Source organism: Megalobrama amblycephala, linkage group LG16 (genome assembly GCF_018812025.1).
Source record: "Megalobrama amblycephala isolate DHTTF-2021 linkage group LG16, ASM1881202v1, whole genome shotgun sequence".
NCBI lineage: Eukaryota > Metazoa > Chordata > Actinopteri > Cypriniformes > Xenocyprididae > Megalobrama > Megalobrama amblycephala.
Genome location: NC_063059.1, coordinates 41,006,139 through 41,031,123, shown reverse-complemented (window position 1 = coordinate 41,031,123; position 24,985 = coordinate 41,006,139). Strand labels below are relative to the sequence as shown.

Below are 24,985 nucleotides of genomic sequence, written 5' to 3'. Positions count from 1 at the left end.
GTTGGTTCTCTTGTTTTTGCACGTGTTCATAATTTCTTTGTATGACAGCCTGGCCAAAAATGCTATAGTTTTTTTTAAGGTTGTTAATCATAAATCATAAAATGATCACAGCACAACAAATAAATAACAATAATGACAAAACAACAACAAAAAAGGCATGAAACAGCGAAACAATAATGCTGTAACAGTAACAACATATTTTATTCATGTTGAAATGCATGCTAGGAACTCACAAACCTTTAACATTTTAGCAGTAGACACTATGTTTGACAACATTTGTGGGAATTCTGTCTGTCTGTGGGGTTTTATGTCGTTTCAAGTAAATCACATTTCCTATTTGTGACTCACACGGTCCCGTAAACTGGAAAATATGTAGCTGCTTTTTGTGCTCCTCTTTTAAAAACCCCAAAATAAAATAAAGTAGACTGCATCTTTATTATGCAATATATTTTTTCTTAAAATGACACTTAATGTTTTGTAAGATTCACCCAGAAAGTGACTGAAGCAAAATTGCTATGCAAAATTGGATTAAAAATGCAAAATAAATTATTTAAACTTTACTTTTACATCTGAAGATGTACTGCTGTCCTTTCCCCAATAGTACTGTGTGAAATATTTATTGTTGCATATACTGTTTTACACACTACTGAACCTGAGTTCAGACTGCAGGAGCCCCCTGCTGGTCAACAACAGCAACTACTACAACACAAACCTCCATTAACAGTTGGATTTTGAAAGAGACACAATTACAAATTCTGTTCCATGACCGCACACATTACAGCTGCGTTTAACCTCAACTCTCTTGTGCAGTCAGGCTCTCTGTCGTGTGTGTGTGTGTGTGTGTGTGTGTGTGTGTGTGTTATAAAAGAATCCTCATGCACAGCACTTTGAGTCTGTAAACAGCATTATAAATAGCTCTTGCTCTCAGTAACACCAACTTACACTCTCAGAATAGACGCCGGCGGCTCTATTACGCATGCGGGAAGCACGGATCCCGTTTTGCCGGGGTTTCTTACAGACTCTCTTCTCTTAATTGTTTTTGATAGATTGTAGTTAGAGACATGAGTCTGTGTGTGCTGGAGGCAGTGTTATTGTATCATTGATATATTACTTTAGTTTTTGTTCATATTTTGAATTATATTTCTGTTTATATATTCATTTTAGTAATTTTTATTCTGTGTTCTGGTTGTGTTTATTATTATTATTTAAATATGTCTGTAGCTTATTTAGTTTTGGTTATGTTAATACTTCACAAATGAAGCATACAGATAGATAGATAGATAGATAGATAGATAGATAGATAGATAGATTTTTGAGTGGAAGGAAAAACATGTTGTTTTTGTGCATGTCTTTAAATGCAAATGAGCTGCTGCTCCCCGCCCCTTTATCCAGAAGAGGGTGGAGCCTGAAAGTGTATTATTTGCCTGTGTTTTAAAGCCATATAAGTTTGAACTTCTAATTTATGGTTTTCTGAGTGCACATATCTGAATCACGTGCACAGAAAGCTGCCTGTCAGACGGCGCGTCATGTGAGTATTAAACTAAGTTCTCTTTCATGTCTTATCTTAAACTGTCAAAAACACACAAAGTTCACTTAAACACAGTTAGTTATATCTGTGAACAGAAACAGCAGGAAAAGAAATCACATGTATATTAGATATCTGTGTATTAAAGTGACAGCAGCATAATATACAGTATCTACTGCTGTTAATATGAACCAAACAACAAAAGAAAAACAGAAAATCACTCGCTGCTTCAGACTGAATAACTTTAGTAGCTTTAATAAGAATACATTTCTTACTTGAATGCTGCTGTTAAATGCTCTGGTGAGGAGACAAACATGGCGGACTGTGTACAGCTCACTCGGGGGAGGAGCTAAGCTAATAGGGCGGAGTCAATCATCAGTCATGGGCGGGGCTTCTGAAATCTGGAACCGCTCCAATTGGAGAGACTTTATGATTTATGGAGATTATAAGAAAAGTAATGGCTGTATTTTTACCATTATAGGCTGATTGTTTACACACACATCTGTGTTCAAACACTTTATAAAAGTGAAAGAATTATTTATGCCAAAAAGGTTCTATACAAGGAGAAATTATTGCATGATACTTTCATGTTTAATTGGTTATTTAAATGTTTTCTAGTGATAAAGTATGTTTATGAGACGTTTAATTCATAAAATTTGAAAACAAAATTAAGTAATTTAAACTAAATCAATAAAATGATCCAATGATGGAACCCCTGAAAGCTTGTACATATGAAGAGCCAAATGGAACCCTCTAAGATTCTAAATAGAACCTTTTCTTCTAAGAGTGATACAGTTTGCAGTGCATTAGTGTTGCATTCTGAACCACTCGCACACACATACGTTAACTGCATGACACACACGTCTCTATTACAGACAGACACACCCCTTCTAACACACACACACATTTGCACAGGCAAATATCAGGGGCGCACAGACAGTCACTCATTCGATGACAGTGTTTTACATACATAGAGAGACACAGACGGACAGAGAGAGATACGACTGAAACATTTGGATAGATCATCAGACACACACATTTACAGGTCTGACCGGTGCGGTTCATACACACTCAAACGTGTGTGAAAGGCCATGACACGTTACTGCAGTCTGTTCCGCCGACTGCTGTCTCATGGCAGTAAAGGAGAGGATGAGGGTGAGGAAGAAGGACCGGCGAAGACCATCAGCACTGAACCTGGTCAGTCATTAGTGCTCATCTGCATTAGTGCTTGATCAACTTCTTTGATCTTGTTTACTCTCTTGATAAATGTTTTAATATCGGTGCACGTCATTCTAATGTGAAGTTTGTTGGTATCTTTCATCAAAATGGACCTTGATGAGCGCTGCGTGCTGATGTAATTAAGACTGTGTGGGGGTGTTTATCAGTAATATCAGAGCATTACAATAATGGTCTGATGAAATCCTGCTGGATAAACTCATGTTCTGCCCAACATCACTTCCTGTTTCTCTCAGAAATACACTACCGTTCAAAAGTGTGTTTTGTTTTCAGCAATGATGTATTAAATTGATCAAAAGTGACAGTTGAGATTCATAATGTTACAAAAGATTCTATTTCAAAAAAATGCTGTTACTTTCTATTCATCAAAGAATTCTGAAAAATAAAATGTATCACTAGTTTTCAACATTGATAATAAAATGTTTCTTGAGCATCAAATCATCATATTAGAATGATTTCTGAAGGATCATGTGACACTGAAGACTGGAGAAATGATGCTGAAAATTCAGCTTTGATCACAGGAATAAATTACACTTTACTATATATTCACATAGAAAACAAATTTTAAATTGTAATAATATTTCACTTTTATTTTACTGTATTTTTGATCAAATAAATGCAGACTTGGTGAGCAGAAGAGGCTTCTTTCCCGAGCAGTAGTGTAGATCACATGTTTAATGTGTTTTGAAATGTGAGTGTTGAAAGTTGATGGACTAATTAGTAGGTCTGTCAGTGACTGATACATTAAATATAAAGTTTGGTATGAACAGAGCTGCTGGTCAGTGAGTTATTGTGTGTGTTAATAGTTACTGTAACACATGTTACAGTTAATAATATCATGGCACATTGTGACATTCTGTACGTGATTGCGCTGTTTTAAATATCAAAGCTGAATGGTTTGAATGGTTTTAGGATCTTAAAGGTTCCTACGAGGGTTGATTCATGATCTGTCTGTCTGTCTATAGATAGTAATTAGTTACACCCATGTTACAGTTATTAATATCATGGCACATTGTCACATTCTGCGAGTGATTGTGCTGTTTTAAATAACTGAGCTGAATGGTTGAATATCACACTGCGCTTAACCCTGGATTATGGTTGTTCTAAACACTGCTTTTAACCCCGGGTAAAGGAACGTTTCACACTTGTAATTTAGAAGCGGGGTTAGCATCACTTTTACACGGGGTTATGAAACCCTGCTTTTGCTGTGTTAACCCCACATTGCGGTGCCAAACATGTACAGTGGTAAACGATGCGGTGTTAGAATGTAGACGCTTAGCAATAGACAACCAATCACATACTTGTATTTGCCTGCTTTGGACGGTCACAGAAACACTGACGTTGAAAAACATGATTCTGTTTACCAGGGGTTTAGAATGACCCAGGGTTAACGGGTTCAAGTGTGGAAAACCCTCATCTATCTATAGTTCCATCTATCTATCATATCTATCATTCTATCTATCTATCATTCAATCTATTATTCTATCTATCTATCTATCTATCTATCTATCTATCTATCTATCTATCATATCTATCTATCATTCTATCTATCTATCTATCTATCTATCTATCTATATGTCTGTCTATCTATCTATCTATCTATCTATCGTTCAATCTATCTATTATTCTATCATCTATCTATCATTCTATCTATCTATCTATCAATCGATCTATCTATCTATCACTCTATCTATCTGTCTGTCATTCTATCTATCTATCTATATGTCTGTCTATCAATCGATCTATCTATCGTTCAATCTATCTATCTATCTATCACTCTATCATATCTGTCTATCAATCGATCTATCTATTGTTCAATCTATCTATCTATCACTCTATCTATCTATCTGTCTGTCGTTCTATCTATATGTCTGTCTATCAATCGATCTATCTATCGTTCAATCTATCTATCTATCTATCTATCTATCTATCACTCTATCTATCTATCTGTCGTTCTATCTATATGTCTGTCTATCATTCGATCTATCTATCGTTCAATCTATCTATCTATCACTCTATCTATCTATCTATCTATCTATCTATCTATCTATCTATCTGTCTGTCGTTCTATCTATATGTCTGTCTATCAATCGATCTATCTATCGTTCAATCTATCTATCTATCTATCGTTCAATCTATCAATCTATCTATCTATCTATCATTCTATATATCTATCATTCAATCTATTATTCTATCTATCTATCTATCATATCTGTCTATCATTCTATCTATCTATCGTTCAATCTATCAATCAATCTAACTATCTATCTATCTATCTATCTATCTATCTATCATATCTGTCTATCATTCTATCTATCTATCGTTCAATCTATCTATCTATCATTCTATCTATCGTTCAATCTATCTATCTATCATTCTATCTATCTATCGTTCAATCTATCTATCTATCATTCTATCTATCATATCTGTCTATCATTCTATCATTCAATCTATCTATCTATCTATCTATCATTCTATAGTTCCATCTATCTATCTATCTATCTATCTATCTATCTATCTATCTATCTATCTATCTATCTATCTATCTATCATATCTGTCTATCATTCTATCTATCTATATGTCTGTCTATCAATCTATCTATCTATCGTTCAATCTATCTATTATTCTATCTATCTGTCCACCATCAGTCAGTCATTTTTATCCTATAGTTTTGTAATTTTCGTATGCTTCTGTAAAGGCCGGTTTAGTTTGGATCTTGCTGAGAGTTCATCTGTACAGTCACTCTTGTTCTAAATTAACATGCTCCCAAGATGCACTGGGGTCACTGCCTGGAATAAGAGCAGTCACATTTGATAAAAGAGTCTGTGAAATGTCAGATTGTTTCATCAGTACTATCATATTTAGCATTGATGCTATTATTGTGTTGTCTGATGTCCCGGACTGAACGTATCCCTCTGTTAGTGTCGTTTTGTGTGATCTCAGATCTGACCTGCGTATTTTCATGGCAATGCAATGCAGTAAACATGAACACAACAGACCGAAATACCTACTGCTAATGATGATGATTATGGTGATGATGAAGAGGGGATTTGGGGTGTGCGTCTGTGTGGATTAGCGTGTGTGTGTGTGTTGCTTTCTCTGCAAATGGCAACCTTAAAAGAAGCTCAACACTGTATAAAAATAATCTAATAAATATATCAATTCCACTCTCCAGTTTCTCACACCATTCTTTAATCTCTGCTCATCCTTCTCCCTCTTTCTGTCCTTGCTTCACTTCTTAGTGTATGAACTTACTTACACGGGTTTGATGTAAATCTGACAAAAAAAAAAAAAAAATGCTCAAGAACGTCATATTTTACCACAAAAAAAATTAAAAATTAAAGAAAATGAAGTCTACTTTTAGACCCATTTACAGTTCAATCTTTAATCTCTCTCTTGATTCTCATTATGTGAAACAAATGTTTTACTTGCAATGTATTTATACATCATCACAGTTTTTTATTGTACTACATTTAATATATGATTTAATTTTTTGTTTTATTATAAGAAATTAAACCATATATATATATATATATACACACACACTACCGCTCAAAAGTTTGGGATCGGTAAGATTTTTAATGTTTTTAAAAAAAGTTTTGTCTGGCTTAATTTATTTAATTAAAAATACAGTAAAAACAGTAATATTGTGAAAAATTATTACAATTTAAAATAACTGTTTTCTATTTGAATATATTTTACAAAGTAATTTATTCCTGTGTTGGCAAAGCTGAATTTTCAGCATCATTACTCCAGTCTTCAGTATCACATGATCCTTCAGAAATCATTCTAATATGATGATTCATTCCTCAAGAAATATTTGTTATTATTATCAATGTTGAAAACAGTTGTGTACTTGTAACACTTTACACTACCGTTCAAAAGTTTGGGGTCAGTAAGAATTTTTATTTTTATTTTTTTGAAAAGAAATTAAATAAATTAATACTTTTATTCAGCAAGGATGCATTAAATCAATCAAAAGTGACATTTATAATGTTACAAAAGATTAGATTTCAGATAAACACTGTTCTTTTGAACTTTCTATTCATCAAATAATCCTGAAAAAAAATATTGTAAACAAATATTTTGTACAATTGTAAACAACAAATGTTTCTTGAGCAGCAAATTGACATATTAGAATGATTTCTGAAGGATCATGTGACACTGAAGACTGGATTAACGATGCTGAAAATTCAGCTTTGCATCACAGGAATAAATTACATTTTAAAATATTTTCAAACAGAAAACAGTCATTTTAAATTGTAATAATATTTCACAATATTACTGTTTTTACTGTCTTTTTAATGTGAGCAGACGAAACTTCTTTTAAAAACATTAAAAATCTTACCGATCCCAAACTTTAATATATGTGGGCCATATATTGGAAGTTGAGTTGGAAACGTCTTAAAAAAAGGGTCTTCTTCCACAAATTTTGTTTGTATGCAAATTGTATAATATCCAAGGTACACATTTCTAGTAATTGTACAGTGAATTCTCATATTGTATTTTCAGAAAGTTTGGGAATATTTTTCCTCTCCCCAAAATTTGTCACTACCGAAACATAATAATAAATAATTTAATAAGAAGGGTTACATTGACCTATTAAGATTTTGTTTACATCTACCTTGTAAATATGTTTTTTGCTAAAAGGTTTCACTGGTAAATCAATAACAATTACAATTTTAACAATATTTCAAGTGTAATTTATGAGATTTGTTGTATTTTGTATCCAATTTTTCTTTGTAAAAGGCATAAAGTTTATCATATTGATTTCAAAGTTAAAGGTGCCCTAGAATGAAAAATTGAATTTACCTTGGCATAGTTAAATAACAAGAGTTCAGTACATGGAAATGACATACAGTGAGTCTCAAACTCCATTGTTTCCTCCTTCTTATATAAATCTCATTTGTTTAAAAGACCTCCGAAGAACAGGCGAATCTCAACATAACACCGACTGTTACGTAACAGTCGGGATCATTAATATGTACGCCCCCAATATTTGCATATGCCAGCCCATGTTCAAGGCATTACACAAGGGCAGCCAGTATTAACGTCTGGATCTGTGCACAGCTGAATCATCAGACTAGGTAAGCAAGCAAGAACAACAGCGAAAAATGGCAGATGGAGCGATAATAACTGACATGATCCATGATAACATGATATTTTTAGTGATATTTGTAAATCGTCTTTCTAAATGTTTCGTTAGCATGTTGCTAATGTACTGTTAAATGTGGTTAAAGTTACCATCGTTTATTACTGTATTCACGGAGACAAGACTGTCGCTATTTTCATTTTTAAACACTTGCAGTCTGTATAATTCATAAACACAACTCCATTCTTTATAAATATCTGCAACAGTGTGTAATGTTAGCTTTAGCCACGAAGCACTATCAAACTCATTCAGAATCAAATGTAAACATCCAAATAAATACTGTACTTACACGATTAGACATGCTGCATGACGAACACTTTGTAAAGATCCATTTTGAGGGTTATATTAGCTGTGTGAACTTTGTTTATGCTGTTAAAGGCAAGCGCGAGCTCCGGGGGCGGGGAGCATGAGATTTAAAGGGGCTGCAGCCTGAATCGGCGCATATTTAATGATGCTCCAAAATAGGCAGTTAAAAAAATGAATTAAAAAAAATCTATGGGGTATTTTGAGCTGAAACTTCACAGACACATTCAGGGGACACCTTAGACTTATATTACATCTTTTTAAAAGACGTTCTACGGCACCTTTAAGGATTCATTAGTTTGAATATACATTGAACCAAACACTATAATAACATCTCAGTTGATAATTCAGTATATTTTTGACAACACATCCCATGTTTCGGTCATGACTGCACATTAGTGACAGTAATGTGTAAGTAGTGACCACATCACGTTACAGGATATTAACTCACATACTAAAACATTAAAATACTAATGATTTGCATAACTGTACTAAAATTTTGTTCATTTCCCCCAAATAAATGATTGTGTTCCCTTTTGTCACTACCAAAACAGTCGGTAGTGACAATTTTAGATACTTTTGAACCTAGCTCAAAGATGCTAATCAACACATGGTTAGCTAACACAGTTCTGAACAGTTGTACACACATAAAAACAAAATTTTGTCGAATAACACTCAAAAAACAATGATGTCACATGTATCGGTCATGACTGTTTCGGTAGTGACAATACTTTTAAGCCTTGTTCAAAGATGCTAATCAACACATGGTTAGTGAGCACAGTTCTGAAAAAACTGCAAAAATTATTTCAATATTCAATTGAAATTTAGTGGTTGGTTCGGGACAGCCACCTCCCAGTTGAAAGTACCCAATAAATGATGATTTTATATATAAAAACATATCTTACTGATATGTTAAAGGAACACTACACTTTTTTTGAAAATAGGCTCATTTTCCAACTCCCCTAGAGTTAAACAGTTTTACCGTTTTCTAATCCATTCAGCCGATCTCCGGGTCTGGCGGTACCACTTTTAGCATAGCTTAGCATAGTTCATTGAATCTGATTAGACCATTAGCATCTCGCTCAAAAATGACCAAAGAGTTTCAATATTTTTCCTTTTTAAAACTTGACTCTTCTGTAGTTACATCGTGTACTAAGACCGACAGAAAACGAAAAGTTGTGTTTATTTAGGCCGATATGGCTAGGAACTATACTCTCATTCCGGCGTAATAATCAAGGAACTTTGCTGCCGTACCATGGTGCAGCAGGCGCAATGATATTATTGACCTTATTCCTGACTAGCCTACTGCGTTTCGAATTATGGGTTCCACTTCCGGTTTGGGGAACTTCCATTAAAAAAGACTGAAACTAATCATTTCAAATCATAAGGTTGCCCTACAAATAAAGCTTATCTGTCAGCTTGACTGAATGAGCTGTCAATTTTTCTTTCATGTTTTATTTTCAGACGTAACACTTGGTATTTTAATGTAACATGTTATAACAAGAATATCTGTGGCAAAAGCTCTTTTCAGCCACTGCTTTCTATCCTCGTGATTATTTTCTTTTGTATACCACTGTAATAGTATGAAAAAGGACAACATATGCTGCACATTTGTGGTCTGTTCTCCCGATATAATTTACTATATATCCCAATAATAATTCACTGGAATGCACGAAGAATCTCTCGTTTTTCTCCTCAAAGCCTCACGTCTCTTTCCAGGTTTGTTTTCAAATTTACATACAATTTATTAAAATGGAAATCACTTTGAAATAGTATCACGCAATGCTGAAGTTCATGAACATTTTTATTAAGGCAACGTATATTACATAATGCAGATATATATCACTATAGTTATGTTTAACCCGTCCATTATTGCTGTGGAAAGAATCGTGCTTTTTCATGGTCTGTTGTACCTTATTGATGCTTTTACACTTTTAAAAGTCCTTTTAATGTTCGTTGGTTGAAGGGTGAGTAGAATAATGTCATCTCATTGTACCCAGTTTAAAAATAAAATGCATTATTGCGTTCATAGAGCGAGTCTTTCACTTACTGTTTACAGCTTAACGGAAGTTACTCCCATAATTCGCGCAAAGCGTCATGGGGCGTAGGGAATAAGGTGGATAGTTCCTATGAGAGTATAGTTCCTAACCATATCGGCCTAGAAAATCGCAACTTTTCATTTTCCGTCGGTCTTACTACACTATGTAACTACAGAAGAGTCAAGTTTTAAATAGGAAAAATATCGAAACTCTTTGGTCATTTTTAAACGAGATGCTAACGGTCTAATCAGATTCAATGAACTATGCTAAGCTATGCTAAAAGTGGTACCGCCAGACCCGGAGATCGGCTGAATGGATTCGAAAACGGTAAAACTAAACTGTTTAACTCTAGGTGAGTTGGAAAATGAGCCTATTTTCAAAAAAAGTGGAGTGTTCCTTTAAATAATGTGGGATTCAATAGATAATAGAAGGATCTTAGTTAACATCTAAAATTTGAATACATAAATGCTTTTTAAATGTGCTTTTAGTTATGGGACAGCAGTTTGCACCAATTCTGTGGAATGGCCCATATACACAGTGGTGGTCAGAATTATTGGCACCCTTGGTAATGGTATTGGCACCCTTTGATCACCCATGATCAAAGATGACTGTAAAAATAAATCTGCATTGTTTATCCTTTTGATCTTTAATTCATAAACATGAAATAAATGTTTATATCCAAAACACGTTGGCCACAATTATTGGCACCCTTTTATTCAATAGTTTTTGCAACCTCCTTTTGCCAAGAAAACAGCTCTGAGTCTTCTTCTATAATGCCTGATGAGTTTGGAGAACACCTGACAAGAGATCAGAGACCATTCCTTCATGCAGAATCTCTCCAGATCCTTCAGATTCCAGCTCCATGCTGGTGCTTCTTCTCTTCAGTTCACTCCACTCATTTTCTTTAGGGTTCAGGTCAGGGGACTGAGATGGCCATGGCAGAAGCTTCATTTTGTGCTCAGTGACACATTTTTGTGTTGGTTTTGATGTTTGTTTTGGATCATTGTCCTGATGGAAGATCCAACCATGGCTCATTATTGGATTTCTAGCAGAAGTGGTCAGGTTTTGATTTTTTTATCTGTTGGTATTTGATAGAATCCATGATGCCATGTATCTGAACAAGATGTCCAGGACCTCCAGCAGAAAAATAGGCCCAGCTTATTTTTAACCACTTCCCTTTTTTTCTGTGCGTCTAATATGTAAAGCTGCTTTGAAACAATTACCAATTGTAAAAGCGCTATATAAATAAATTTGACTTGACTTGACTTGACAACATTAAAGATCCAGCAGCATATTTAACCGTGGGCATGGGGTACTTTTTATCCATGTGTGCACCAAACCCATCTGGTGGGTTTGCTGCCAAAAAGCTCTTTTTTTAGTTTCATCTGACCATAGAAGCCGGTCCCGTTTTAAGTTCCAGTCGTGTCTGACAACTTAATATACTGGAGATTGTTTCTGGATGAGAGCAGAGGATTTTTCTTGAAAACCTCCTGAACAACTTGTGGGGATGTAGGTGCTTTTGATATTTTTTTATCGCTTTCTGAGACTCAAGACTCAACTAATCTCTGCAATTCTCCAGCTGTGATCCTTGAAGAGTCTTTGGCCACTCAAACTTTCCTCCTCACCGCACATTATGATGATTTAGACACTCGTCCTCTTCCAGGCAGATTTGTAACATCTTTAGTTAATTGGAACTTCTTAATTATTGCCCTGATAGTGGAAATGGGGATTTTCAATGATTTAGCTATTTTCTTACAGCTACTTTCTATTTTGTGAAGCTCAACAATCTTTTGCTACACATCATAACTATATTCTTTGATTTTACTCATTGTGATGAATGATTAAGGGAATTTGGCCTTTGTGTTTCCTCATGTTTATATTCCTGGCTGGACAATTTCATGTTCATGATCACCCTGGTGTGCTAAAAAAATGTAAATATGACTGGGAATATACTTCAGAGATATTTTACTCATAAAAAAATTCTAGGGGTGCCATTAATTATGGCCAACATGTTTTGGAGAAAAACATTTATTTCATAATGTGATTTTCCCCCCACTTTCAATTCTTTTCCTTCAATGAAAGGTTAGATTTTTACTCATTTTATGAATTAAAGATCAAAAGGATAAACATTGCAAATTTATTTTTACAGTCATCTTTGATCATATTTACCAAGGGTGCCAATAATTCTGACCACCACTGTATATATATATATTCTCAATGGTCCTAAAATAGGCTGCATTGTTATTATTATTATTATTGATTTTGTGGTGGATTTTATTCATATGTTTATTCATGTGTTTTCATGAGTTCATCTAGAAACACATTAATAGTTTAATAGTTCCTAAAGGAAATTAAGCTCTTACATGTTCATGTTTTTCTCCATAATTTGACATTGTTGTGAAAAAGAGTGCTGTGCGCACCAGCAGGTCGTGTTATCATTCATCTTATCACTCAGCAGGTTATTAATTCATACTTTGTGTGTGTGATTATCTGTGTGTCCAGCTGTGTTTTCTCATTTCAGCCCTCCACAAAAATATTTCCTCACCTTGTAAATTACTGTGTGTGTGTGTGTGTGTGTTTACATATAAATATAAATCTGAATCTGTTCATCTTCAATGAAAATATAGCCTAAATGGAAAAATATAAATGTTAAAAAATACAAAAATCGCTTTACCGACACATTTTGATGAGGTATATTGTGTATTTTTGTCTATTTAGATGAAGTAAGTAAATTAGTAAAGTAAACAGCGGGTGAATCCACCACGATCACCCACGCGCGTCACAGTCACAGCCAGGAGAGCCGTTGGGATGACGTCAGAGGCGCGCGCACGAGGTGTTTCTCGTGGGTTCTGCTGCCCCCGTGTGTCCAAAACCAGATTCACCTCTGCAGAAACACTTTATTATTAGTCTCTGATCGCCTAAAACAGCTGCTAAAATCTTATTAGAATTAATTAAAAAACCGTGTGTTGTTTTCTTCAGTTTAACAGTTACCTTGAATGCAATTAAAGTGGCTTTGAATAAAAACATCTGCCAGATAAATTTACATTCTGTATATCTCATATCAGACACACACACACAAAAAACAGTCATTTAATGTATTTTTAACTAGTAAAAACCTGTTTAAACCGGAACATCTCCCCCCAAAAAAAATGTTAAATTGAAAATATTATCTTAATTAAAGTCTAATAAGGTTTCTGTGCGGGTTACGGGTATATATGTAATTACGTATGTAATTAGCCTAATTTAAAAACAATGTATGTCCTCAGAAATGTAGCTTTCCCTTTCCTGCACGTGACGTCAGCGAGCCCCCCGTTACGTCACCGCCCACGACTACGCACCAGCGTCTCCCCTCGCGCCCCACGCAAAATAACGAGATGAATAACGGTCATTAGCTCGTCACGATGCTCACCGGGAGGATTAACGGTTATTGTCGCTCGGCGCGTGCCTGTTACCGTGTGAAGGATGTGTCGGATGTGCCGCTGTAGCGCGTGGAAGTCTTTTGTCTGCGGCGCCGGAGCGCGTGAACCCTTCATGATGATGAGGATGATGATGAAGGCGCCTCTGTGAACGGTCGGATCGCGGGACTGTGGCGGGATTTTGCGATGAGGATTGCGCGGCTGCTCCGGCAGAAAGGAGCGCACATGCTGCGGTGTCTGTGTGCGCAGAGAACCGAACCGAGCAGCACCGACACCGGTGAGACACTGCAGACACACACACACACACACACACACACACACACACACACACACACACACACACTAAATGGGAACGTACAAATCTGTATTAAACTAATCAAGAATTTAAAAACAGAACATGTTTTACTTTTATGAATTAATTTGATCTATTATTAGGCTGTAATTCATATTATTTTACCTTTGAGGATATCTTTGTCAGATTTAGATAACTTCTGCTGTTCATTTTGTAAGTATAAATACATTAAAAATATACTTTACTACTAGTCTTGATTGTGTTTAGTTTGGAAGGCCATTTCTGCCACATAAGAAAGAAAAACTTGCTTTGGTAAATCTTAATTATGACATAAAAAGTCATAATTAAGACATACTAAGTGGCATAAAAAAGCTGAAATTATGAAATAAAGTTTAAAATTATGACATACGAAATTATGACTTTTTTAAAATTTGCATTTCTATATTTTTTATGCTATAAATATGACTTAGTATGTCATAATTATTATGCCTTTTTATGTCAGAATTTTTTAACTTAGTATGTCATAATTTGATGTCAATATGACAAAAAGTCAAAGTTATGACTTTCTATCATAACTATGAATTTTATGTCATAATTGCAACTTTTTAAGTCAATTTTGGCTCAAGACATACAAAATCATATTTATGATGAAAAGTTGTAATTGTGACACTTTCATCATATAGTTTAGTATGTCATAATTTAGATTTAGTATGTCATAATTTGACGTCATTATAACAAAAAAGTAATAAATTATAAGATAAAATTTTTTTGTCAGAACTTGAAGTCATAATCTCGACTTTTCATCTCATAATTTTGATTTAGTATGTCATAATTATAACTTTCATCTCAAATATGATTTAGTATGTCATAATGTGATGTCATTATGATAAAAAAGTCAAAATTATGACTTTCTTTTATGAATTTTGTCATAATTTCAACTTTTCATTTCATAATTTTGACTTAGTATGTCATAATTACAACTTTTCATCATAAATATGATTTAGTATGTCATAATTTAGATCTAGTATGTCAGATTTAGATTTATTCTAAATCTGACTAAAGATTTAGATTAGTATGTTTAGATTTAGATTTAAATCTTTAGATTTAGATTTAGTATGTCATAATTTGATGTCATTTTGAAAAAAAATCAAAATTATGAGAAAGTCGAAATTAGGACTTGATTTTTATGTTGTAATAATTTCAACTAAGTCATAATTTTTACTTAGTAAGTCTTTCATTTACTTTCATCTCATGAAAATGATTTAGTCATAATTTCGGTTTGGTATGTTATAATGTGATGTCATTATGACAAAAAAGTCAAAATTATGACTTTCTACTATGAATTTTGTCATAATTTCAACTTTTCATTTCATAATTTTGACTTAGTATGTCATAATTTGATGTCAATATTATAAAAAAAGTCAAAGTCATGACTTTCTACTATGAATTTTGTCATAATTTCAATTTTTCATTTCATAATTTTGACTTAGTATGTCATCATTTGATGTCAATATTATAAAAAAGTAAAAATCATGACTTTCTACTATGAATTTTGTCATAATTTCAACTTTTCATTTCATAATTTTGACTTAGTATGTCATAATTACAACTTTTCATCATAAATATGATTTAGTATGTCATAATTTTGATTTAGTATGTCATTTAGAAAAAAAATCAAAATTTTGAGAAAGTCGAAATTAGGACTTGATTTTTATGTTGTAATAATTTCAACTAAGTCATAATTTTTACTTAATAAGTCTTTCATTTACTTTCATCTCATGAATATGATTTAGTCATAATTTTGGTTTGGTATGTTATAATGTGATGTCATTATGACAAAAAAGTCAAAATTGAGATAAAAAGTCAAAATTATGACTTTCTGTCATAATTATGAGTTTGTCATGATTTCAACAGTTTAAATCATAATTTCAACTTTTCATCTCATAATTTCCTCTTAATTATGACCAATTATGTCTATGACTAAGTAAATTATAATTTATCAAAGCATGATTTTTTTCCTGATGAGCCAGAAATGGTCTTCCATAGTTTATAGTCGTCGTGTCGCTGCTGTACACACTTTCTGTAGATCTTTGAGCAGTAATGTTATTCTTGAGGTCTTGTTATGTCATGCATACAAACTTTACTGTTTTGTTGATGGTGGCCCATAATGCAAGAGAAGCCTGGAGATCCTCTGGATCCTGTTTATATTTTATATGTATGTAATTTGTTTTGGATAACCACTACTTCATACAAATATTTGTGTATTGTTTGTATAATTGGATTGATCTGTTCCCAATGTAGTTTTGATTAAAAACCATGAGATTAAAGAAACAAATACATCGATGAAACGTTCACAATAAGATATAACATGCAATTACGGTGAATTTTCATTTAATGCTACCTTTGAGTATCAAATAATAATAATAATCATCTCTAAAACCTTTTGGATTAGGTGCACACACTGTAAATTTGCCCTAACTTTCTCAAATAAAGTATTTTAAAAGTAAAATGAAGTCAAGTTTATCTCTGAATTCACGGTTCAGTTTCATTTAAAATGTACGCATAAACATGCTGCAAACACGTCTCGGTCACATTAAAAAGAAAAGGAAAGGGTTTCCCCGCTGTCCGTGGTGCTGAAACATGCGTTCAGTTCTCGTGAGCTTCACATGATGTCAGATATCTGACCGAGACCTGCTTCTTACTCAGAACAAACCTGAATAAACTCAATAGAGCGCATGAGTGACAGATCAGGCTCAGCGCCGCTGGATCCGGAAGTAGTTTTTCCATTCGTTTCTCACAGCGGGATTCCAAAAAAGTCTTCATTAAAGCTTTATAAGCCATGAAGAAAGCCAATCAGCTACGAGGTGAATCACAAAACTACAAACTTTTTGCTTGTTTCGACTCTCTGATTGGTGGATCTTCTGTACAGCATCATGGGTAATGTAGTTTTTTTACCACGAATTCCACTGTTAAACACGATTATTTTAAAACTAAGTTGAAATAATGTGGACCAACGGCTTCAACAAAAGCAAATACCATCGATTAACAACCTCATAGCTCACAGTAGGGCTGTCTTTAAAGGTTTATAAATTATTGTTAAAAAATGTTTTTTTTTTTAGAAAAGGGAGTTTTTACTTTCGGACCCGACTGTTGTGCTCTAAAATGATGAACTGAAAAAAATGATGTAGGGTTTACTTTTTTTCACTCAGAAATTGTTAGTAAATTTTTACAAAGAAATTGATTGAATTACACATGAAATTTTGAAGTAGAAATACTGAAATAGTATGTTTTTGTTAAACATATTCCAATAATCTTTGTTTCATTTACAACTTAAAAAATACATTTTTTAAAATTGTGGCTCTTCCAGTGAAACAACAGACTTCTCTCTGATAACATATCCAAAATCCCAACAAAAACCGTTACATTGAACCAAATCCCTGACTAACAGTTTTTCTTTTTTGCAAATGCATTACACTCAGGTGTACTTCACAAAACTGTCGCTACCTCCGTTTCATTGCAACTTTAAGTTTTTCTTGTCCCTATTGTGTTTGTATAATTTGTACTCATCTAGTTCTGAATAGGGTTGCAAAGGGGCGGAAAATTTACAGAAACTTTCCATGGGAAGTTCAGCTGGGCAACTTTTGGAAACTAAAGAGGAGGTTGATTATAATTTCACTTTTTTAACTTTAGTTAGTGTGTAATGTTGCTGTTTGATCATAAACAACATCTGCAAAGTTACAACGCTCTTAAGTTCAATGCAAAGAGAGATATTTTCTTTTACAGAAATTGCTTTTTAAGGACTACAACCAACAGCTGGTAGGGACTACAATGAGCTTCTTCCCTGGTTAGTGACATCACTTATCCTAAAATTTACATAAACCCCGCCCACGAGAACACACAACAAAGTGGGCGGGGTCATGTTGGGCTGCTTTAGAGAAGAGGAAGAGTTGTTGTAGTAGAGTGTTGTTGACATGCCGTCATTTTACGCCGGACTGCTTCACAAACGAGGCTCAATTCAACACAAATTCAACACAACAACAAAGCTGGAGAATCTCACGCAGCCAAAATGAGGATTGTCAGTAACGGTGTTCAGCCTTACATTGTTCAAACCGGAGTCGACACTGATGGAGAGACTCAGGAAGAAGTTACAACTTTTAGAATGAAACTGGACGTTTCTGAATGGTTGCAATGGTTGCAAATTGCACAAAAGATGAACATGACGGCACATGCTAGTGGATGAGTTGAATCAACTCCACAGCAACTACATCAATTTATCCACTAACCATTCAGAAACGTCTAAAAGTTGTAACTTCTTCCTGAATCTCTCCATCAGTGTCGACTCCGGTTTGAACAATGTAAGGCTGAACAGCGTTACTGACAATCCTCATTTTGGCTGTGTGAGATTCTCCAGCTTTGTTGTTGTTGAGCTGTTAAAGCTCCGCCCTCTTCTGGAGCAGCAGCTCATTTGCATTTAAAGGGACACACACAAAAACGGTGTGTTTTTGCTCACACCCAAATAGAGGCAAATTTGACAAGCTATAATAAATGATCTGTGGGGGATTTTGAGCTGAAACTTCACAGACACATTCTGGAGACACCAGAGACTTATATTACATCTTGTGAAAAGCATTTACTGGGAATTTATGGTAATTTATTGGAAATTTGGGTAATTTATGCAAACTGTATCATATACAAACATATAACATATAAACATTTTGTATGGTTATAAGCAGACATTTGCTTAAAAATTTATTTTGATTTGTGAAAAAAGCATGAATGTTGAATAAAATAAACATATTTCCTGTGATCCCCCCCAAAAAAGTCCCATAAAAAATGTCAAATGAAATGTCAAATTCAGGGGTGTGGCCTCAATAGCCCTGCAGAAAGAAATGTTCTGTGTGATTGAGGGATGAGCAGGGTAGAAATTAAACTGAATTTGCATAAAATCTGGTTGTTTTAACCAAGATTATGCTGCAAGATGTTTTTTTTTTTCCAGCTACATTTAAGTTCCCTACAATTATGCAAATTTCCAGTTTATTTCCGTTAATCCCCATGGAAAGTTTCCAACTTTTGAATGTTTTGTCTGAGAGGTAGAGATGCATCGATGGAAATCGTCTCATAAAAATCAATTTATAAATTCAGACGGTGTACTCATTCCTTCATGAACAGAATCCTGGCTTTTGAAACTGGTTGAATTGGATTAAAATCAGAATTGTTGGGCTCTATTGTTGTTCTTCCACAGGTGCATTGTGGGATCTCGCCAGTGTCTCTGGGCCTGATCACAGATTCCAGCGATGCATTTGGAAGCTGGCCCAGTTCTAAATCAATAACCAAACTACACACACAAACACACACACACAACACACACACACACACACACACACACACACACACACACACACACACACACACACTATATCCAATTACTAGTGCCATTATAAACAGAGCTGCTGATTTACAGATCCCACACGCTTTCTGACTGAACTCACTCAAATCATTAAAGATAATTATTCATATGAGTACTATAGCTACTATAAAAGCATAAAATGATGTTGTTATGTTGCTATCAGAGTGTCATTCACCATCAAGGAGGGATTTGAATGCTGATCTGCACCGATGTGTGCTAAAGATCACAAATCACACACAATGTCATCAGAAAGAGTTGTGATTTTGAATGAACTGCATCATCACGAGACAAAATCCATGTCTTTGTTGCCATGGAAACCGTGTGACGGTTGTGTCGGGGTTAATTTTGCAACAATATTTGTACTTGTGCGAGCTCCATGTTTTTTAGTGTACTTGTTTAGGCGTTGACTAGAGACACATCGTCAGTAATGTTCTGGCAGAAATAATTCATGAATCCGGTTATTTATAGCAACCTGACCTTGATTTTTCTCGCAGTCATAGTTTAAGCGCTGTGAGGGCGATAGATGCTGTAGGGCGTTTGGTTAATAGTTCTGTCATGTCACTCGTCATATCGGTACACACACTGCAGACGCGCTCAAACACACCTGCATTATCCAATCACGTTTCCCATACTGATGTGTTGCCATAGCTACAGTACTTTCCAACACTTTGCATTACAATGGCAACTATTCTCTCCTCAAAGTTGTGGTGTCACTGCAGGGGTGCCATTGCGTGACCGTGACGTCAGCCGTGTGAAGTTACCATGGCGACCCCTGCTTCCAGGGTGCATTTTGAAATGTGCATGAGGAGTGCAGTGCTGCTGTTGTTATTCCAGCGTTGCATCTTCTGACATTAATCTGCACGATTATTGCATAGAGAAGAGTGTTGAATGCATTACTGTTCGAGTTGTGTTTAGGAAGTTTACATGGTCTCTGTTTAGCTTCTATATGGCTGTTGTTTAACATTTGCATATTTGTAAAAGGCAGTTAATGCTCAACATTTAAGTATTTTTTTCTGTTTGCCCTGTCAAGGTTTTTTCTTACCCACTAGCCCTACCACAAATATGATAAATAGCTTCTTTTTTTAGTGTGTTAGAGCAAAATATGTATGTTTTGTCATTAAAAATTCAGTTTTCTTTATTGCAAAAATATATAATGACTGTTAGAGCTGCACAATTCTGGATACATTTTTTAAAAAATCGGTTTAAATGAATGATTCAATGACTCACTCATAAATACTTGTTTCATTACTGGATGAATCAGTGTTTTTAAATGAATTTCTTGAATTAATGATTCAATGAGTCACTTGTTGCCACCTACAGGTGTAATGATGTAATGAATACAATTTTTATTTGAAGTTATTTTCACTACTGTAGACGTCAGTGTTTATATCTGAACTATAATCTTTTATCCCAGTACTTGTGTGATAAATTGAATGATTGTAAGACAGAAATAATGATATTGTGTGGTTGAAAGGCTGTTTGTGAAGCTGTTTCTTATCTATACATGACAGTTGCTTTCTTTGGAACAAAGGTGGCGCCAGCGCATGAATGTTCACTGTGATCGTACTTGTCTAAGTTTTAATAGACAGACAAATTTTGGAATAAGATTGTGTGGGTGTTTGAATTGGGATCACAATCTTTTACTGATTAAACGCACAGCTCTAATGACTGTTATAAATTGTACTTTTTGCTTAAAGAAAAAATGGCATGCGGTGTGAAAGTGTACTGGTTTGTTTTGAATTTTCAATCCATTCTAACTATCACAAGAAGTATTTTTTGCAAATTTAACAAATCCTCATCTTTGTCATGCATGCTAGATGAAGTTACCCTGTTGACTTTTTTTTTTTTTTTTTGGTTACTACAAAAACAAAAACATTCTACAGACAATTTTTAGATAAAGCCACATGTTTTAGGTTTAGTTGATTGTTTTATAAGGTATAAAAACATATATAGGCCTACACATATAGGACACAGACTGAGCTGCTGCACTTCATAATCCAATTTGTCCTAAATATGAGACATGCTTTATATAAAGGGCTTCAAAATAACTTGTAAGATATAGTTAAAGGGATAGTTCACCCAAAAATGAAAATAATCCCATGATTTACTCACCCTCAAGCCATCCTAGGTGTATATGACTATGTTCTTTCTAATGAACACAATTGGAGTTACATTAAAGGTGCCCTAGAATCAAAAATTGAATTTACCTTGGCATAGTTGAATAACAAGAGTTCAGTACATGGAAAAGACATACAGTGAGTCTCAAACACCATTGTTTCCTCCTTCTTATATAAATCTCATTTGTTTAAAAGACCTCCGAAGAACAGGCGAATCTCAACATAACACCGAATGTTACGTAACAGTCGGGATCATTAATATGTACGCCCCCAATATTTGCATATGCCAGCCCATGTTCGAGGCATTAGACAAGGGCAGCCAGTATTAACGTCTGGATCTGTGCACAGCTGAATCATCAGACTAGGTAAGCAAGCAAGAACAATAGCGAAAAATGGCAGATGGAGCAATAATAACTGACATGATCCATAATTACATGATATTTTTAGTGATATTTGTAAATATAAATTGTCTTTCTAAATGTTTCGTTAGCATGTTGCTAATGTACTGTTAAATGTGGTTAAAGTTACCATCGTTTCTTACTGTATTCACAGAGACAAGAGCTGTTGCTATTTTCATTTTCAAACACTTGCAGTCTGTATAATTCATAAACACAACTTCATTCTTTATAAATCTCTCCAACAGTGTGTAATGTTAGCTTTAGCCACTGAGCACCATCAAACTCATTCAGAATCAAATGTAAACATCCAAATAAATACTATACTCACATAATCTGATGTATGCAAGCAGCATGCATGACGAACATCTTGTAAAGATCCATTTTGAGGATTATATTAGCTGTGTGAACTGTGTTTATGCTGTTAAAGGCAAGCGCGAGCTCTGTGGGCGGGGAGCATGAGAATTAAAGGGCCTGCAACCTGAATCAGTGCATAGTTAATGATGCCCCAAAATAGGCATTTAAAAAAATGAATTAAAAAAAATCTATGGGGTATTTTGAGCTGAAACTTCACAAACACATTCAGGGGACACCTTAGACCGGAGGTCGGCAACCCGCGGCTCTAGAGCCGCATGCGGCTCTTTAGCGCCCCCCTAGTGGCTCCCTGGAGCTTTTTCAAAAATGTATGAAAATGAAAAAAATATATTTTTTGTTTTCATATGGTTTCTGTAGGAGGACAAACACAAACATTCTTAACGTTTTCCAATGCTGTAAAAATGTGTATAATACATATTTAATTTCAACATTCCTGTCAACGAAGATTTGCATCATAGCCATCGACGACGTCACTTTCCCGCTGAAAGCGCGCTCCCTCAGCTGGACTGAGTGGCAAAAGAACCTGCTGCATGACTAGATTTAACAGGGGAAACTGCGAAAACGCGAGTAAAAACAAACGAATTACACTAAAGGTTGGACTCGAAAGTGTTTCTTACAACTTGTCAAATAAACCTAATCCATGAATATAGACATGCAGCCTGGAGTCATGTTTCCTGACATTTATATGTGCCTGATTTGACGCCGGGGAAATACATAAAGCAAATCTGCCTGTGAATCATGGGCGTCGGAACCATTGTATGTGGGTGGAACAAGACCCACCCACTTTTTAAGACCAATGATATTGGACCCACTCACTTTTACCGTCTCTAATTCAGCATTTGTCTAATCCCCCTCAGGTGATGCTACTCCACAAACCACCAACAGAGCATAAAAAATACCAAAAATAAAAATATTTTTTTAAAACGTTGCCAAGTAAAACGCTGCGTTTATATAGAACTGTCTCTTTACGACCACAACAAACAGGACACTTTTCAGACGCGCATTCCGACTTCGTCTCAGTGCCAGGCGCAATTCAAACGAGCGCGGAAAATGTAGCTTCAACAGTGAACTGCGGTCAGATGAGATGTCGTCAGGCTATGTCAGTAAAACTCCAATCAGCCGTTAGCCTACTTTGCTCGAAGCGTGAACCCAAGAATTGCTCGAGCAAATGCGCCGGCGCGCGCTGCATAACTTTATTATAGCTTAACTAAAGCGCTAAAGAAACTACGGGCATGCACCGTCGTTATTCTGTTGTAGGCTAAATGAAGTCATGAAATTACCAAACATGCGATTAAAGCTGCCTCAAAACTGTGCATGCATGTATGTATTTGTTGACATGGTTTTAAAGCTATTGTTATCCAATTTGTTGGCCTTAAAACGTATTAAAATGCATATATGTACACCAAGGAAATCAAAATTTTCTCGGGGGAGCATGCCCCCGAACCCCCCTAGCACAAACGGGATTGAATGTAAAGGTTTGTGTCTCGTTGTTCTATTCAAAAAAATACAAATTATGCAGAATATAACATGGAAAATATTTCATAGATGATTTATCAACATAATATATAACAATACAATATAAATGGAATGATTTTACCTCAAAATCCAACAATTTGACACAAAATGATAACTGCAAATCCACGTTTCTCTGCTGGAGTCCTGCTGTTTCTGTGAATTGCACCGATCCATGCTTCTTTTTTTGCTTCTTTTTTTCTGTAGCTTTCAGCAGATTTTAAATATATAACTTACCTCGGGAATACCTCATTATGTATTTGTAGCGTACTTAGTCATTTTGATAGTAGGCTAATATAGCTAATATACACTTACAGCCTGTGTTTCCTTCATATAAGGCTTATATAAGGCTTTTAATTTTTTGTGGCTCCAGACAGATTTGTTTTTTGTTTTTTTGGTCCAATATGGCTCTTTGAACATTTTGGGTTGCCGACCCCTGCCTTAGACTTATATTACATCTTTTAAAAAGAAGTTCTAGGGCACCTTTAATATATTCTGGCTATAATGGTAGTGAATGGGGGGTGAGATTTTGTAGCCCAAAAAAGTGCATCCATCCATCATAAAAGTAATCCATACGGCTCCAGGGGTTAATAAAGGCCTTCTGAAGCGAAGCTATGGGTTTTTGTAATAAAAATATCCATATTTATAACTTTATAAACTATAATCACTGGCTTCCGGTAATGGCTATACTCAAGTCTAGTACTAGTGGAAGAGTGACCTCTGACCCGACGCATGTTGTATAGGATGTAGGAGTAGCGTATGCTTATGTGTGAGTAGACGCCTCTTGCGGTTCAGACTAATAGGGTTGGGCAACAAACAACATTTCTTTTGAAAAGTTTTCGTTTTGTACTTCTAATCCGTGACCGGTGTTTTGTTTTGCGCTTCTGTGTTCGTCAATACCTCATGTGAATCGACTCGCACATGGAAGCCAGTGATTCTAGTTTATAAAGTTATAAATATGGATATTTTTCTTAAAAATACCCATCGTTTCGCTTCAGAAGGCCTTTGTTAACCCCCTGGAGTCGTATGGATTATTTTTATGATGGATTGATGCACTTTTTTGGGCTTCAAAATCTCACCCCCACATTCATTCCCATTATAAAGCTTGGAAGAGCCAGGATATAATTTAATGTAACTCCAATTGTGTTCATGAGAATGAACATAGTCATATACAACTAGGATGGATTGAGGGTGAGTAAATCATGGGATAATTTT

At 34.9% G+C, this 24,985-nt stretch overlaps 1 protein-coding gene across 3 annotated transcripts in view; it reads left to right on the top strand.

Annotated features, from left to right (window-relative positions):
• Positions 1–24,985, top strand: part of fgf12b (fibroblast growth factor 12b) — a 66,532-nt gene that overhangs the window by 11,675 nt on the left and 29,872 nt on the right. The window contains exon 1 of one of the 3 annotated variants that reach the window (XM_048160406.1): positions 2,435–2,722. The exons of 1 other annotated variant lie outside the window; for it this stretch is intronic. In XM_048160406.1, the coding sequence (XP_048016363.1) occupies positions 2,617–2,722 (106 nt within the window). In that variant the 5' untranslated portion in view covers positions 2,435–2,616. Of the gene's footprint in view, positions 1–2,434; positions 2,723–13,575; positions 13,950–24,985 lie in introns of those variants that run through there. One more of the 3 variants, XM_048160407.1, reaches the window with a different exon arrangement.